This window comes from Chiloscyllium plagiosum, unplaced genomic scaffold (genome assembly GCF_037043375.1).
Source record: "Chiloscyllium plagiosum isolate Xiang-an unplaced genomic scaffold, Cpla_swu_hap1 HiC_scaffold_38, whole genome shotgun sequence".
In the NCBI taxonomy this organism is placed as follows: Eukaryota; Metazoa; Chordata; class Chondrichthyes; order Orectolobiformes; family Hemiscylliidae; genus Chiloscyllium; species Chiloscyllium plagiosum.
The window spans coordinates 29,693,848-29,712,903 of record NW_028270176.1 but is presented as its reverse complement, the minus strand read 5'-3'; the positions used below and the strand labels follow the sequence as shown (position 1 = coordinate 29,712,903).

Here is a 19,056-nt window from a genome sequence, read left to right as displayed (position 1 = left end):
ATTCATATACCCATCCAGATGCCTTTTAAATGTTGCAATTGTACCAGCCGCCACCACTTCCTCTGGCAGCTCATTCCATACACGCACCACCCTCTGTGAGAAAAAGTTGCCCCTTAGGTCTCTTTTATATCTTTCCCCTCTTACCCTAAACCTATGCCCTCTAGTTCTGGACTCCCCCACCTGCTTTCCAAAATGCACAACTGGCTCCCTTGGTAGATTAATTGTTTCTGCTTGCCCCACAGAACCCATTTCTTCCTACCTCGAATAGATTTCTTCTGCCCTTCTCCAGTCCCTTCCCACTTATATCTGCAATTTCTCTGATGCTTTTACGTCAGTTCCAGAATTTCCAGTTTGCAGGTTCGACCTGTCTCCTCTTCACCATAGACGTGCAATTCCTTTACATCTCCACTCCCAATCAAGATGATATCAGGACTTTCTGCTTCTTCCTTGGAAAAAGGCCTGAACTGACCCCATCCACCATCAACCTTCTCCGCCTGGTCGAGCTCATACTCATCCTAAACAACTTCTCTTTTAACTCCTCTCACTTTCTTCAGGTACCATGGATATCCACATGGGTCTCAGTTATGCCTATCTCTATGTGGGGTAGATGGAATATTCCTTGTTCCAGTTGTATTCCTGCCCTCAGGCACAACTCTTTCTCTAGTATATCAATGATATAATTGGTGCCCCTTCCCCCTCTCATGCGGAACTGGAAAAGTTGATCAATTTTGCTTCCAATTTCCACCCTGCTTCCAACTTCCCTTCACCTGGTCCATCTCTGACTCATCCCTCCCCTCCCTCGACATCTCTGTTTTGATTTCTGGGAATAGGTTAGCCATCTATATCCACTGTAGACCCACCTACTCTCACAGTTACCTTGACTATATATCCTCACACCCTACTTTCTGTAAAGACTCGATTTCATTCTCCCAGATCCTCCATCTATATCAGATCTGTTCTGATGATGACAGATTCAATAAGGGAGCCTCCGAAATATCCATCTTCTTCCCCAGCACTGCTGCTGACATGGGTCTGACCCATTCCCCGCATTCAGTATTCACTCCCTCTCTTCCATTCGACAACAACAATAGGGTCCTCCTTGTCCTTATCTATCTTCTCACCAGCATCCACATCCAGAGGATCATTAGCTGCTATTTCCACCACCTCCAGCAGGATGCCACCACCCAACATAAGAACTCAAAGCAGGAGTAGGCCATCTGGCCCTTTGAGCCTGCTCTGCTATTCAATAAGATCATGGCTGATTTTCTCTTGCCTCAGCTTCACTTACCCACCCTCTCACCATAACTCTTAATTCCTTTACTGTTCAAAAATTTTCATCTCAGCATTAAAAACATTTAGTGAGGAAGGCTCAATCACTTCATTGGGCAGGTAACTGATTCACAAACCTACGGGTAAAGAAGTTTCATCTCCATTCAGTCCTAAATCTGCTCCCTCTAATTTTGAGGTTGTGCCCTCTTGTCCTAGTTTCACCTGCCAGTGGAAGCATCATCCCTGCTTATATTAGATTAGATTACTTACAGTGTGGAAACAGGCCCTTCGGCCCAACCAGTCCACACCGACCCGCTGAAGCGCAACCCACCCATTCCCCTACATTTACCCCTTTACCTAACACTACGGGCAATTCAGCATGGCCAATTCACCTGACCTGCACATCTTTGGACTGTGGGAGGAAACCGGAGCACCCGGAGGAAACCCACACAGACACGGGGAGAATGTGCAAACTCCACACAGTCAGTCGCCTGAGTCAGGAATTGAACCAGGGTCTCTTGCGCTGTGAGGCAGCAGTGCTAACCACTGTGCCGCCCATCTTATCTATTCCCTTCACAATTTTATATGTTTCTATAAGATTCACACTCATTCTTCTAAATTCCAATGAATAATCCCAGTCCAATTACTCAGTCTCTTCTTATAAGCCAAACCCCTCAACTCCGGAATCAATCCAGTGAACCTCCTCTGCACCCCTTCTAGTGCTAGTACATCCTTTCTCAAGGAGACCAAAACTACACGCAGTACTTCAGGTGTGGCCTCACCAGCACCCTATATAGTTGCAACATAACCTCCCTGCTTTTACACTCAATTCCTTCAGCAATGAAGGACAAAATTACATTTGCTTTCCTAATTTCCTGTTGTACCTGCAGACCATTCTTCAGTAATTCATGCACAAGGACACCAAGGTTCTTCTGCACAGCAGCGTGCTGCAATTTCTTAGCATTCAAGTAATATCCTTGTAACAGCAATAGCCACATATTCCCCTCCATTACCTGTCTGCCTTCCACAGGAACTGTTCCTTCTGGGACACTCTTTGGTCCCACTAACCCTCACCCCACAGTCCCATGGCACCTTTCCCTTCTACTGCAGAAGGTGTAACATCTGTCCATTTACCTCCCTCCTCAGTATGCAAAGACCCAAACGTATCTTCCAGGTGAAGCAGCACTTTACCTGCACTTTGCTTAATCTAGTCTAATGCTTTTGCTTCTCGCAATGTGGTCTCCTCTACACTGGGGACAGAAGTGTAGTCTGGGTGACTGCTTTGCAGAACACCTATGTTCTGACCACAAAAAGACTCTGAGATTCCAGTTGCCTGCCACACAGCACCTTATTCCCTGGCCAACATCTTCATCTCAGGCTTGCTGCAGTGCACCAGTGAAGCTCAGCTCAAGCTAGAAGAACAGCACCTCATTTTCTGCTTGGCAAGTCCATGGCTTTCTGCACTCAATATTGAGGTCAACAATTTTAGGGTTTGAGACACCTTCTCCAATGTCGTTACCCCAACCCTGACACACCATGCCTTGTTATCAGATGGTTTGTTATTGCACACAACTCGTTGTTAGCCACTAATAGTCTCCATTAGTAGCTATTTATTCTCCTCAGCTAATTGTTATTCACCACCTTGACTGTCCAACAGTTCATCTTATCTTAACCAACTTATTTTTCCTTCAGTAGCTAATTCAAGCTGTGACTTTGAATTTGATCAGTCAGTGACTTTTCATAAGCAAACCAGCCATCCTGTGCCTCTTGCAAACCAGTGGAAGCATTCGAGTAAAGAAAAGATCATGGAGAAATCTCTGAGTCAGCAAAAACCCACTAAACAGATCTTGCAAAAGGTTTTTCCAGTTTTCTCTCCATTCGTGTAATTTTTTTCCCATCTTTAAATTTCTCTGCATTTATATTTGTGCAGGAAATAGTTCATAAGGGTTTGGAGTTTTAATTTCTCAAGTTTACTTCAATTTATTGGTTACCTGTGACTAGATTTTAATTACCTCAAATAATTAGTGACTCTGGTTAAGTACGAACTCTAGTCCATGATTCCTATCAACTTGGGTTAAAAAATCACGCAGTTTGGGGATTTTACATAATCTTTCAAAATCTTTAGTTTTTGTGATGATTCCAGGAATAGTGAGGCTTGATTTTCAGTGTGCTATCCCAGACGAGTCTTCACAAAATGCAAAGGCCAAAACAGCCTCAAAAAGTTGTGTCAATATTCATACAAAGCATAATAGGTGTTAGGTTCAAACAGCACCAATAATCATACCAAATTCCAAGGGAATCACATGCAGGGGGTGGAGGACAGAAATGACAATGGTGTTGAAGAAGAAGCTGAGTAAGCTGTGTGAAATCAACTTTAGTACCGAGATGTTGTATGAACAGATTGAAACATTCTGTTTTCCTTCACAGCCACACATTCCCCAAGCCTCATCAATGCCAAATGATGCCATTTGCCCACTCACATGACACCTCATATCTCCGACAACACCCCTTGTCCTTTAAGCACCCCAGTGACCGCTGATATCTCCAAAGCCAATCTACGTCTCTCTTCCCAACCCCTATGGCCCTGATGTCACCCATGACAACTCAGTGCTAACTCAGTCCCAACCTATATCCCACAGCTTCCTTTGCCTTTACAGCACCATTCTAACTCATGGTCTCCCCACTATGGGCAGACCTCAGGAGCGACGCTGAGAGGAAACAAAATGAAGCTGTAATTGCAGATTTTATTTAAAAAGATTTATTCATTCATAAAAAACACATTCTCTCTTTAAATTCCTCCAACTCCTTAATTCTGCATACATGTAAAGACTCTATTCAATTAGTGAATGCCTTGTGAAAGCACATATTTGGATTCTTAGCCCAACATGAAAGACTTTCCATCTCTTGAAGCTATTAATCAAACTGTGAAAGAAAGGCCCCTCATCGTAGTAAAGGTAATCATATGGCATGATTTCTATAATGGTGGCTCCCTGGTTTATGTCAGTAGACATAATGACATTGCAAGCACTGAATATTATAAATGGTAGACTTTTTTAAACTAAAAGGGCAATGGATTTAAATACTGAGCAAGCTTGACCATTTCACTGATATTATTCCCTTTTTATGCATTTTCATGTCTCCACTTGGCAAACACAAAAATAACTTTCTCCTAAAGTGTTACCTTGACTGATCAAAACGGGATCTTTGGACCTATCTAGAGGGTCTGTTGTCTCTCCAAATAACCTGGGAAGCTCTTCAATGTGCAGTTTCTTCCATGAACCACGAGTGTGAAAGATTCAATCTGTTTCCATCCCCTGAAACTCCCACTTCACCTTCTTCACTAATGAGTGTTGGGTTTAAGGATAGAACTTCCAGAACTGGGGCTAAGTTAGAGTCTCCTTTCATTCCTGTTAAACAATTGAGGACATAGAAAATAGTTGAATTGTAACTGAGAAATTAAAAGCTCGTGTTAAATATTACCATTTTCTCCATAGTTATGATTGCAATATGATTGGTTGACTTCTAGCAATGATTTGTGAGAAGTGTGACTCAGACTCAAGTGCTTTTACATAAGAAGAAATTCTATACACATGTATATAGTTGTTTAGGTTGACATTAAATGCAGGAAATACTCATCATGTCAGGCAGCATCTGCACAGAGAGGGACAAAGTTAACATTGAAAAATAACTGTTCGTCTCACTGCAAATAGGAGAAAATGAGGACTGCAGATGTTGGAGATCAGAGTCAAAAAGTGCAGTGCTGGAAAAGCACAGCTGGTCAGGCAGCATCGGAGGACTAGGAGAGTTGACATTTTGAGCATAAGCTCTTCATCATCACATTCCCGATAAAGGGCTTATGCCTGAAACATGTATTCTTCTGCTCCTCGGATACTGCCTGACCAGCTGTGCTTTTCCAGTGTCACACTTTTTGACTCACCACAGATAATGTCTGGCCTGCTTTTGTGTTGAAACAATTAAGTGATTTCATTCACAAGGATCAAGATGAGATGAATTGGGGCAAAATATCAAAAATGGGAAGAGGCAAAAGTTGTAGCTGAGTTTGACAGAAAGAGAGAGGGATGTTCTGACTAATTGACCTAACACTGAGATGGAATTAATCTAGATCTGTGTAATGTTAATGAATGTGATGATCAGGCCTACTCTGATCAGCTGATGAATACCTCCAGCAGATAAACAACTTAGTACTCACAAGTAGATTTTGAATCACTACACTGAAAGTGATCTTTACTCAACATAGTAATCTCCGAAAATTCTGCATGCACACAAACACCCTATTGAGGACTGCCCTATCTACAAACAAGTGGTGGAATAATCGCCTTAAACTCAACAACTGAGGAGGCAGTCACTTGACTCAAGGGATATGGATTTGCTGAATCAATAAATAAGTGCTCAGGAATTGTAAGTATTTATGCTGTTGGGAACATTCAGTATAACAGAAACATTTTTCTTTGATTTAGTTGCATGAATTTAATCCCAGTTTTGAAGATAAACATTCAATCATTCCAGAAAATATCATTCATGGAGTGGCTTTCGTTTTTGATATGAACACATTCGACAACATTGATCCGTATATAATGAAACAGTTTCAGGAGCTCCAAACTCTTGTGGCTCAGAAATGTAAGTCTCCATTTTGCTTTCAGACTTATAACCTTTATTGCCATTCAGTACCCTGTTGAACATTAATATTTTTACTGAATTCTATCTTTTCAGATATTTACAGGATTGTGATTGGGACCAAATTTGACCAATTAGGGATACCAGAGAGACATTATAGTTACATATACAACTACAAGCTGCTACAAGAGAAGGTAATAGTTTTAGTGCATAGTATCACGTATATTGATGTCAGTACAATTTTTTTTAGTTTGTGATATGGGTATTATTGGAAAGGTTAGTACTGATTGCCCATCATGTATCACCATTGACAAAGTAGTGTGTTGCATTCATGAAATGCTACAGTTAATTGACTGAAGATGTTTTGATACAGTAATCCCCAAGTTTCGACATTGGCGTGGACTCTCAGCCCAAGCTCCTCCAATTAACTAAATGTGTCAATGTGAGGATGGAAGGGCTGAATGGGGCACTCAAATACACTCAATTCAGGAAGCAGGTTTTAGCCTGAAGATATCTCTCAGTGAGGGGGCACAGGCAGACAGGAGAACATTCATTGGTCTTCTAAGTCAGAGGGTGTAGGCAAAACTCCCATTGCTGAAACATCAGCCTAAAGTCTAGACTGATGCTCCATACTGAGAGAGTGCAGCACAGTTAGAGATGAATTGTCCAGAATGTGATGCTTAACTGAAGCTCTGCCTGCCTCTCTAGGCACAATTCAAAACACAATCAGTGCTACAATGCACTGGACTAATGCACCATAAATCTAGCTCTTTTTTTGTCTAGAGTTCATTTGTTCAGTAGATATAGGAGTAGAATTAGGCCATTTGGCCCATTGAGTCTGCTCCGCCATTTCATCATGGCTGATATGCTCCTCGCCCCCATTTTCCTGTCTTCTCCCCATAACCCTCGACCCATTAGCAATTAAAAATCCCGCCTAGCTCCTCCTTAAATTTACTCACTGTCCCAGTATCCACCACACTTTGGGATAGCGAATTGCACAGATTCACAATCCTTTGGGAGAAATAGTTTTTCTTCAACTCTGTTTCAAATGTGCTACCCCTTATCCTAAGACTATGTTAGAATGCCCCACAGGAGGAAGCATCTACTCTACATCTAGTTTATCCAGACCTTTCATCATCTTGAAAACATCAATTTGATCTCCCCGCATTCTTCCAAATTCCAGAGATTTCAGGCATAAATTGTTCAATCTCTCTCCATATGACAAAACCCTCATCTTTGGGATCAATCTTGTAAAACTCCTTTGAACCGCCTCCAATGGCACTACATCTTTCCTCAAATAAGGGGACCAAAACTGAGCACAATACTCCAGGTGTGGTCTTATCAATGCCTTGTGTAGTTGCAACAATACTTCCTTACATTTATATTCTATTCATTTAGCTTTAAAAGCCAACATTCCATTCACTTTCTTTATTATCTGGATGGCTGAATGCTAGTTTTCTGTGACTCATGAATGAGCACACCCAGATCCCTCTGTACCGTAGCACCCCAAGGTCTCTCCCCATTTAGATAATAGGTTGCCTTCCAGTTTTCTGACCAAAATGCATGACCTCACACTTATCCACATTAAAATGCATCTGCCACATTTTGGTCCACTTTCCTAACACTTCCTCATTGCATTATGCTGCCTATTTTTGTGTCATCTGCAAATTTGCCTTTGAGCCTCTATCCCTGCATCCAAGTCATTAATATTGATTATAAATAGCTGGGGCCCAAGGACTGAACCCTGTGGCACCGCACTAGTTATTTATTGCATCCAGAAAAATAAAATTTATCCTGACTCTCTGTCTTCTGTCCATCAGTCAGTCACCTATCCAAGCTAATACATTACGTATAATCCCATATGATCCAATATTGTGAATTAATGTTTTGTGTGACACCTTATGTGGGTGGCACGGTGGCACAGTGGTTAGCACTGCTGCCTCACAGCGCCAGAGACCCGAGTTCAATTCCCGCCTCAGGCGACTGACTGTGTGGAGTTTGCACGTTCTCCCCGTGTCTGCGTGGGTTTCCTCCGGGTGCTCCGGTTTCTTCCCACAGTCCAAAGATGTGCAGGGTCAGGTGAATTGGCCATACTAAATTGCCCATAGTGTTAGGTAAGGGGTAAATGTAGGGGTATGGGTGGGTTTCGCTTTGGCGGGTCGGTGTGGACTTGTTGGGCCGAAGGGCCTGTTTCCACACTGTAATCTAATCTAATCTAATCTAATCTTATCAAATGCCTTCCGGAAGTCCAGTTATTTTACATCTACAGGATCCCCTTTATCCACTTTGCTTGTTACATCCTCAAAGAATTCTAGCAAATTAGTCAAACATGATTTTCCTTTTACAAAAACCATGCTGAATCTGACGAATAGTGTTTTGACTTTCCAAATGTTTTGATATTGCTTTTTGATAATTGATTCCAAGCAAATGTACACACAGTGCGTCCAGTTGACCCGATTTTCAGACCAAGGTTGATGGAAAGCACAGACTTACACTAACCAAGAATTAATTCCGATAATGATTAAATTCAGCTACAGATAAAAAGATACAAGCTATTGGCACATCACACTACCAACTAAAAATCTAATCCTTTGATAAACTCCACCCCAAATGAAAAATACAGACAAAACAGTGAAAACAGACTAACGATGGAGGTAAACAAAAACTGGAAACTCCATTGATTAGCCTTTGCTTCTTAGTCCCAATGCTGAGGTGAACCGTCTTTGGCTCACCAGGCCCTTGGTGTGCAATGTCTTTCTTTTAATATTTCCACTAGTTTGTAAGTGGCAAATAAATTAAATTAGAGTGGATGATGCATTTGTACAGTGCTTCTCATTTCTGAATTCAAACATTGCTGCTCACAATTGCTGCAGGCAGGAAAACTGGTTTTATAGAGTCATAGAGATGTACAGTACAGAAACAGACCCTTCGGTCCAACTCGTCCATGCCGACTAGATATCCCAACGCAATCCAATCCCACCTGCCGGCACCTGGTCCATATCCCTCCAAGCCTTTCCTATTCATATAACCATCCAGATGTCTTTAAAATATTGTACCAGCCTCCATCACTTTCTCTGGCAGCTCATTCCATACACATACCACTCTCTGTGTGAAAAGGTTACCCCTTATGTTTCTTTTACATCTTTCCCCTCTCACCCTAAACCTATGCCCTCTAGTTTTGGAGTCTTCCCCCCCAGGGGGGTAAGACCATGTCCATTTATCCTATCCCCTCATGATTTTACAAACCTCTATAAGGTCACCCCTCAGCCTCTGAGGCTCCAGGGAAAACAGCCCCAGCTAAGGCCTCTCCCTATAGCTCAAATCCTCCAACCCTGGCAACTCCCTGTAAATCTTTTCTGAACACTTTCTAATTTTACAACATATTTCCAATAGGAAGGAGACCAGAATTGCATGCAATATTCCAATAGTGGTCTAAACAATGTCCTGTACAGCTGCAACATGACCTCCCAACCCCTGTACTCAATACTCTGACCAATAAAGGAAAGAATACCAAACGCCTTCTTCACTATCCTATTTACCTGCAACTCCACTTTCAAGGAGCTATGAACCTGCACTCCAAGGTCTCTTTGTTCAGCAACACTCCTGAGGACCTTACCATTAAGTGTATAAGTCCTGCTAAGATAGCACAGAGACAGGTCCTTTGGCCCAAACTGATCCATGCCAACCAAAATGTCATTCCATGCTGACCCCATTTCCCTTCACTTGGCCCATATCATTCTAAATCTTTCCTTTCCATGTATTTGTCCAAATGCCTTTTAAATGTTGTTCATGTACCCGCCTCAACCACTTCCACCAACAGTTCATTCCATATGCATACCACCCTCTGTGTAAAACAGTTGCCCCTCAGGTTCCCATTTATTCTTTCCCCTCTAACCTTAAACTGTTGGCCTCTCGTCCTCCAATTCCCCAACCTCGGGAAAAAGACTGAGTGCATTCACCCCATCCATACTTCTCAGAATCTTATACACTTCTGTAAGATCCCCCCTCAGTCTCCTACATTTGAAAGAAAAAAAGCCCTAACCAGTCCATCCTCTCCCAAAAGCTCAGTCCCTTGAGTCCTGGCAATATTCTTTAATTTTTTTATGCATTATTTCCAGTTTAGTAACATTCTTCCCAAAGCAAGGTGACCAAAACTGAACACAATATTCCAAGTGCAGCCTCACCAATGTCCTGTACAACTGTGACATAATTTCCTAACTTCTATACTCAATGCCCTAACTGATGAAGGCCATTATGCCAACAGTCTTCTTCACTGCTGTGTCTGGGATGGCACGGTGGTACAGTGGTTAGCACTGCTGCCTCACCGTGCCAGAGACCCGGGTTCAATTCCCACCTTGGGTAACTATCTGTGTGGAGTTTGCACATTCTCCCCGTGTTTGAGTAGGTTTCCTCCGGGTGCTCCAGTTTTCTCCCTCAGTCCGAAGATTAGGTGCAGGTTAGGTGAATTGGCCATGCTAAATTGCCTGTAGTGTTAGGTGAAGGGGTGAATGTAGGGCAATGAGTCTGGGTGGGGTGTCTTCGGAGGGTCGGTGTGGACTTGTTGGGCCGAAGGGCCTGTTTCCAGACTGTAAGTAATCTAATCTAATCTACCTATGACTCCATTTTCAGAGAAGTGTGCACCTGAACTCCAAGGTTCCTTTGTTCCACGATACTCCTTCAGGCCCTAACATTCACAATGTAACTCCTGTCTTGATTTGACTTTCCAAACTGCAACATTTCACATTTATCTGTATTAAACTCCATTTGCCATTTATTGGCCCCACTTCCCCAGCTGATCAAGATCCTGCTGCAATTTCTGATAACCGTCCTCACTGTCCAGGATAGCACCTAGTTTAGTGTCATCTGCAAACTTATTAATCATGCCTTGTATGTTCTCATCCAAATCATTGATATAGATAACAAACAGCAATGGGCCCAGCACTGACCCCTGAGTCAATCCACTAGTCACAGGCCTCCAGTCCGACAAACATCCTTCCACTATTACCTGCTGCTTCCTATTATCAAGCCAATTGTATATCCAATTTGCCAGCTTGCCCTGGATTCCATACGATCTACTCTTTCAGAAAGCCTACCGTGCAGAATCTTATCAAGGGCCTTATTGAAATCCATGCAGTCTATTCCTAGTGCCCTGTCTTAATCAACTTTCCTAGTCATTTCATCAAATAACTAATAAATTTGTGAAGCTTGATCTCCATCTACAAAGTCATGCTGACCACTCCTAATCAAACCCTGTCTTTCCAAATTCATATTTATCTTATTCTTCAGAATTTTCGCTTGTAATTTACCTACTGTGCAATTTGTAATTTACCTTCTTTGCAGCCTTTCTTGAATAAGGGCACAACATTTGCTCCCGTCCAGTATTCTGGGACCTCACTTGTAGCTAACGATGATGCAAATACCTGCAATTTCTTCTCTTGCCTCTTGCAATGTTCTTGGCTATATCTGGTCAGGACCAGGAGTTTTATCCATCTTCATACATCCTAACATGTTCAATATCTCCTCTACTGTGAAATGGACTGTCCCCAAAATATCACCACTAACTTCCCCAAGTTCCTTAAGTCTTCTTGTCTTTCTCCATGGCAAACACAGAGGAGAAATATTCATTGAGGAACTCACCCATTTCCTCTGATTCCATACATATGTGTCCACTTTGGTCCTTGAGAGGTCCTTTTCTCTCTCTAGTTACTTGTTTTTCTTTAATAAATTTAAATAATCTTCTCGGCCAAAGCTATCTCGTGCCCCCTTACCACCCTCCTCATTACCTTCTTCAGTAAACTCCTGCATCCCCTGTATACCTCCAGGGATTCTCAATCTCAGCTGCCCCTACCTGAGCCATGTCTACGTTTTTGTTTCTAGTCACAGCTTCAATATCTCTTGTCTGGGTTCCCTACTCCTGCCAACCTTGCCCTTCATCCTCACAGGAACGTATAGACCATGAACTCTAGCTATTATACTATTAAAGATCACTTGCCAGAGGTTCCTTTGCTTGCAAACAAACTACTCCAATCCACTCTTGCAAGCTCCTGTCTAATTCCTTCAAAATTTGTCTTGCCCCAGTTTAGAATTTGAACCTATGGATCAGTTTTGTCCCTCTCTGTAGCTATTTTAAAATTATTAGAACAATGGCCACTGCTGCTAAAGTGCTCCCCAGCTGTCATCTCAATCACCTGTCTGGCCCTATTCCCCAAGAGTAGATGGTGTTTTGCCCCTTCCCAAGTATGACACTCTATGTACTGCTTTAGGAAACTTTCCTGAACACACTTAACAAGTTCCATTCCATCTAAGCCCTTAATTCTATGTTGTTTTACTGCTGGATTCTGCTGGGGAAAGCAATTCCACAATCATTTGTGTCTTTCTCTCTTTTCGTATCTCTATGACTTGCTTCAACCTGCTCAGTTAACTAAGAACCAATTAGCTTCATGTGTGAACAACTCCTCCTCTTTGGATCATCTGCATATTAAGGAACCCACAGCCATAACAAAAATTCACAGCAGTTACCAAATGCCTTGCTGTGAAATTATGCAGCCATCCTGGTAAATTCCTGTTTTTAAAAGCAGTACTTTCTCATTGCACGACACATTCTAAAAGTCCTTATGTGCCCCCATCCTTAACGAAAATTAAATGTCATTTCCAAAATGCATGTAATTACAAATCCATAATATACAGACAGCAAGACTTTCATTCTTCCTCCCCATTTATATAAATTTACTGTTTTTGGAACTTCTTACATTTTAATGTATTCTAACATTTTACTTCAAGTTTAGCCATAGCTGCAGTCACTGCACATAATGGAAAAATTTCCACAACCTGTTCCTGCAACTGTTCCATTTCTACAGCCTCAGCCTCAACAACACTGCCACCTGCAGCAAAATATTTGTTGTTCCCTGTCTTAACTGCAGTACACAATCTGGTGTTATTTTTACAATAGATGGAAATGTGTTGCTGGAAAAGCGCAGCAGGTCAGGCAGCATCTAGGGAACAGGAGAATCGACGTTTCGGGCATTAGCCCTTCTTCAGGAATGAGGAAAGTTGGTCCAGCAGGCTAAGATAAAAGATAGGGAGGAGGGACTTGGGGGAGGGGCGTCGGAAATGTGATAGGTGGAAAGAGGTCAAGGTGAGGGTGATAGGTCAGACTGGGGTGGGGGCGGAGAGGTCGGGAAGAAGATTGCAGGTTAGGAAGGCGGTGCTGAATTTGATGGATTTGACTGAGACAGGCTGGGGGGAGGGGAAATGAGGAAACTGGTGAAATCAGAGTTCATCCCTTGTGGTTGGAGGGTTCCTAGCCGGAAGATGAGGCATTCTTCCTCCAACCGTCGTTTCGCTGTGGTCTGACGATGGAGGAGTCCAAAGACCTGCATATCCTTGGTGGAGTGGGAGGGGGAATTGAAATGTTGAGCTACAGGGTGGTTGGGTTGGTTGGTCCGGGTGTCCCAGAGGTGTTCCCTGAAACGCTCCGCAAGCAGGCGGCCCGTCTCCCCAATATAGAGGAGGCCACAGTCATATCCTCATTGCTTCTGTATCCAACACAGTTCATTCCAATCCAAACCCAGGCAAACCCACAGGGGAAGTTTGCTGTAAATCAAACTGCAATCTTATAGGAGTGTATAAAAATACACACAATACCCTAATTAACTTGACTTTCAAGGAGAAAGTGAGGACTGGTAAAAAGCATAGACTAGGTTTTACTCTAACCAAGAAATATTATTTATTCCAAGTAATTCGAATATAGCTATAAGTAACCAGAGATAAACCATTGGCATGTATTATCATTACCTAAAACATTAGTCTCTTTGCACACGTACACAGACTATTCAATTTCCACCACCAGGAAGAAAGGTAACACCAGCTGGCCAGTGACAAGCAGTGCCCTTCTCGGAGGGCAGTCCTGCAAACAGTGAAGGGAAGGGCAGGGATTAAATCAAAATAGAGTTCGAGACGGAAATGATACACTCCACTCCCTGCGGCACCCACCTTTCCCTGAAAATCTCGAGAATGTTGGTGCACACAGCGTGCTCCTTCTCCAGGGACACCCAGGCTCTGACAAAATCGTGGAAGGTGGACAGACAATCAGCCCTAACGACCCCCTCCACGGCCCGCTGCCTGGACCTGTTTATAGTCAGTTTGGCCAGGCCCAGGAGAAGACCCATGAGGAGGTCCTCTGACCTACCCTCCCCCCTCCGTATTGGATGTTCAAAGATCAGGAGCGTGGGACTGAAGTGTATCCAAAAACAGAGGAGGAGGTTTTTAAGGAAGTCAAAAAGGGAGTGCAAGTGCCCACACCTAATATATACATGGTCCATGGATGCCAGAGCACCACAGAACAAACAGTTGGGCTGGGAGTCCGTGAACCACCACAATCTGCAGTTGTAGGGGACTGCCACATGCAGCATCCTCAACCCCAGATCCCTGAAAGGGGGCGGACTCCCACGTAGACAACACTCCATTGGGGATCCCTGCTGCCCGGTGGCAAATAGGCATGCCAAGGCGTGTCTGGGAGGTGGATGAGGGAGAAGAGGTGTGGGGCACAGGTTCCCGGGGAAAGTATGGTTCCTTGGGGCTAATTCCGTTCGGACAGGAGTAAACCCAGATAGGATTCCACCGCACATCTGAGCATCGTCCAACTGGTGCACTATGTTGAGTCCGAGCACCGCCGTTTTAAGGCGTCGAATGGCAGTGGCCACGAACCGGACATCTACCGCTGCCCTGCTTGCTACATCCTGTGGCAGCATCCAGCCCAGACTCCCGCCATCCAGCACGTCTTCGACCCTAGCTACGGCCTTGCAGCTACGGCCATACCTTCTGAAAGCCACTTGAACTCGCGAGTACGGAGGTGCAGATTCCTGAGCAACGGCTCTCTGACGACCGCTGCTACTCCTGCGAGAGGATAAGCGTGATGCGATTCAACCATGTTCCAGACAGTGATCAGGTTCTGGTAAAAGATAGGCATCATCCTCCAAACGACTTCCAAACCATTACAGTTAATGAAGAGGAGTTGCGTCCCCTGTTAATATTCAACAACCCCAATCAACAACCTCATAGTCAACAAAGTCAACGGAGTTCCAATCACGACTAGTTCTTTATTTTTGTTCTCCAAGTTTTTAAAGACATAAAAACAACAAAGTAAAGTCCTTCTATAAAGTGCTGGGATGAAGGGGTTTGGGGATGGGGGAATGTATAGCCCCTATGTCCTGGCCAATGTTTACACCTCTATCAGCTCTGAAAGATCACATTACCAAATGATTCACTCATACATTGTTTATGGGATCTTGCTGTGTAAAATATGGCTGTCCAATATGTTGACAGACAAGCCTCTACGTAATCCTGTTCACAAATGCAGCCAATAAAGTATAGCCACTGTTTTCATACAATAAATATGAGCCAATTTGAGCACAAATAAAAGATAAACAATAATGATCATTTTTTTCAGTGAACTTTATACCAGATTTATGATTTACATTGTGTCATCATTTTGACAGATTTATATACTTACTGTTTGAAACCTCTCTGTCCTTTTTCTCTTAGTTTCAAAAGCTGTCGGAATACACTGGGTTCGACAGGAGGACCATGTTTGCCATTATAAATACATGCAGAGGCGACAAGATAGGACAGACGAGATGTATACTCACTTTGTATATATTGGAAAATTTGGTCAGAAACATCAACAGATACTTTAAAATGACAGAATAATAGACAATCCAATCTGAAACATAATATTGCAGCACAGAAACATCTAAACTACAACAGTGTTTAAACACGTGCTTCATTCCACCTTTCTTCATCCCAACCTATCAGAATAAACTTTTATTCCTTTCACACTCCTGTGATTATTCAGATGCATTCCCTTTAATACATACCTGCTATTTACCTCAACCAATCCTTTTCACTCTGTGATGAAAAAAATTTCTATGCTGTGATGAAAGAACAAAGAAAACTGAAGAACAAAGAACTGAACATCACAGAAACAGGCCCTTCGGCCCACCAAGCCTGCACTGATATACAATGCCTTTCTAAACTAAAATCCTTTTCCCTCTATGCAATCTGTATCCCTTTTCTCCACACCATTAATGTATCCAGCAAGAAGCCTCTTAAATATTGTCATTGTATCTGTTTCCCCCATCTCTTCTTGTAGCACATTTTAGGCACTACCACCCTCTGTGTAAAACAACTGCCTCTTGATTCTCCTTTAAACTTTCCCCTGTTATCTTCTCCAAAGAATTTGCACAACCACAGTTTTCTCATCAAAAATGCCTTCATGATCTATATCGATTGGCTTACTCGACATAATGGCTCAGGGATGGACAGGACTGGCAGCTTAAGGTTCCAGGATACAAATGCTTGAAGTACAGAAAGGGAGGCAAGAGAGCAGGGGGAGTGGCGTTTTTGATAAGGGATAGCATTACAGCTGTACTGAGGGAGGATATTCCTGGAAATACATCCAGGGAAGTTATTTGGGTGGAACTGAGAAGTAAGAAAGGGATGATTACCTTATTGGGATTGTATTGTAGATCCCCTAGTAGTCAGAGGGAAATTGAGAAACAAATTTGTAAGGAGATCGCAGCTATCTGTAAAAAGAATAGGGTGATTATGGTATGGGATTTTAACTTTCCAAACATCGACTGGGACTGTCATAGTGTTAAGGATTTAGATGGAGAGGAATTTGTTAAGTGATTCAGTATGTGGATGTACCTACTAGAGAAGGTGCAAAACTTGACTTACTCTTGGAAATAAGGCAGGGTAGGTGACTGGGGTGTCAGTGGGGGAGCACTTTGGGGCCAGTGACCATAATTCTATTTGTTTTAAAATAGTGATTGAAAAGGATAGACCGGATCTAAAATTTGAAGTTCTAAATTGGAGGAAGGCTAATTTTGATGGTATTAAGCAAGAATTTTCAAAACCTGATTGGGGACAGATGTTTGCAGGTAAAGGGACGGCTGGAAAATAGGAAGCCTTCAGAAATGAGATAACGAGAGTCCAGACACAGTATATTCCTGTTAGGATGAAAGGAAAGCCTGGTAGGTATAGGGTATGCTGGATGACTAAAGAAATTGAGCGTTTGGTTAAAAAAAAGAAGGAAGCATATGTCAGGTATAGACAGGATAGATTGAGTGAATCTTTAGAAGAGTATAAAGGCAGTAGGAGTATACTTAAGAGAGAAATCAGGAGGGCAAAAAGGGGACATAAGATAGCTTTGGAAAATAGAGTTATGGAGAATCCAAACACATTAAGGACAAAAGGGTAAATAAGGAGAGAATAGACCCCCTCAAGGATCAGCTAGGCGAAAGTAAAGACTGCAGATGCTGGAGATCAGAGTCAAGATTAGAGTGGTGCTCGAAAAGCACAGCAGGTCAGGCAGCATCGGAGGAGCAGGAAAATCAAAGTTTTGGGCAGGATCCCTTCATTCCTGATGAAGAGCTTCTGCCTGAAACTTCGAATTTCCTGCTTCTCGGATGCTGCCTGACCTGCTGTGCTTTTCCAGCACCACTCTAATCTTGCCCCTCAAAGATCAGCAATACGGTCCTTGTATGGAGCTGCAGGAGATGACGCAGATACTAAACAAATATTTTGCATCAGTATTTACTGTGGAAAAGCACATGGAAGAGATCGAATATAGAGAAATAGATGGTGACATCTTGAAAAATTTCCATATTGCAGAGGAGGAAGTGCTGGTATCTTGAAATGCATAAAAGTGGATAAATCCCTAGGACCTGATCAGGTGTACCCTAGAACTCTGTGGAAAGCAGGGGAAGTGATTGCTGGGCCTATTACTGAGATGTTTGTATCATCGATAGTCACAGGTAAGGTGCCGGAAGACTGGAGGTTGGCTAATGTGGTGCCACTGTTTAAGAAAGCTAGTAAGGACAAGCTAGATACTATAGACCAGTGAGCCTGACGTCAGTGGTGGGCAAGTTGTTGGAGGGAATCCTGGGAGACAGGATATACATGTATTTGGCAAGGCAAGGACTGATTAGGGATATTCAACATGGCTTTAGTGGGGAAATCATGTCTCACAACTTGATTGAGTTTTTTGAAGAAGTAACAAACAGGATTGATGAGGGCAGAGCAGATGTGATCTGTATGGACTTCAGTAAGGCATTCGACAAGATTCCCCATGGGAGACCCGTGAGCAAGGTTAGATCTCACGGAATACAGGGAGAACTTGCTATTTGGATACAGAAATGGCTCAAAGGTAGAAGACAAAGGTTGGTGGTGGAGGGTTGTTTTTCAGACTGGAGGCCTGAAAGGATCCATGCTGGGCCCACTACTTTTCATCATTTATATAAATGATTTGGATGTGAGCATAAGAGGTATGGTTAGTAAGTTTGCAGATGACACCAAAATAAGAGGTGTAGTGGACAGTGAAGAAGGTTACCTCAGATTACAACGGGATCTTGATCAGATAGGCCAATGGCTGAGAAGTGGCAGATGGAGTTTAATTTAGATAAATGTGAGGTGCTGCATTTTGGGAAAGCAAATCTTAGCAGGACTTATACACTTAATGGTAAAGTCATAGGGAGTGTTGCTGAACAAAAAGACCTTGGAGTGCAGGTTCATAGCTCCTTGAAAGTGGAATCGCAGGTAGATAGGATAGTGAAGAAGGCGTTTGGTATGCTTTCTTTTATTAGTCAGAATATTGACTACAGGGGTTGGTAGGTCATGTTGCGGCTGTACAGGTCATTGGTTAGGCCACTGTTGGAATATTGCGCGCAATTCTGGTCTCCTTCCTATCGGAAAGACGTCGTGAAACTTGAAAGGGTTCAGAAAAGATTTACGAGAATGTTGACAGGGTTGGAGGATTTGAGCTATAGGGAGAGGTTGCATAGGCTAGGGTTGTTTTCCCTGGAGTGTCGGAGGCTGAGGGGTGACATTGTAGAGGCTTATAAAATTATGAGGGGCATGGATAGGATAAATAGAGAAGGTCTTTTACCTGGGGTGGGGGAGTCCAGAACTAAAGGGCATAGGTTAGGGTGAGAGGGGAAAAATATTAAAAGAGACCTAAAGGGCAACGTTTTCACACAGAGAGTGGTACATGTGTGGAACGAGCTGCCAGATGAAGTGGTGGAGGCTGGTACAATTACAACATTTAAAAAGCATCTGGATGGGTATATGACTAGGAAGGGTTTGGAGGGATAT

The 19,056-nt window shown here is 42.9% G+C and overlaps 1 protein-coding gene across 1 annotated transcript in view; it reads left to right on the top strand.

The window, feature by feature from the left end:
• LOC148139365 (interferon-induced protein 44-like) overlaps window positions 1-17,250 on the top strand; it is a 34,786-nt gene extending 17,536 nt beyond the window's left edge. Inside the window, exons 5-7 of the mRNA XM_087980727.1 lie at window positions 5,748-5,907; window positions 6,001-6,098; window positions 15,448-17,250. Coding sequence (XP_087836853.1) covers window positions 5,748-5,907; window positions 6,001-6,098; window positions 15,448-15,612 — 423 coding nt within the window. The 3' untranslated portion in view covers window positions 15,613-17,250. The remainder of the gene's footprint in view (window positions 1-5,747; window positions 5,908-6,000; window positions 6,099-15,447) is intronic.
• The last annotated feature ends 1,806 nt before the right edge of the window (window positions 17,251-19,056 follow it).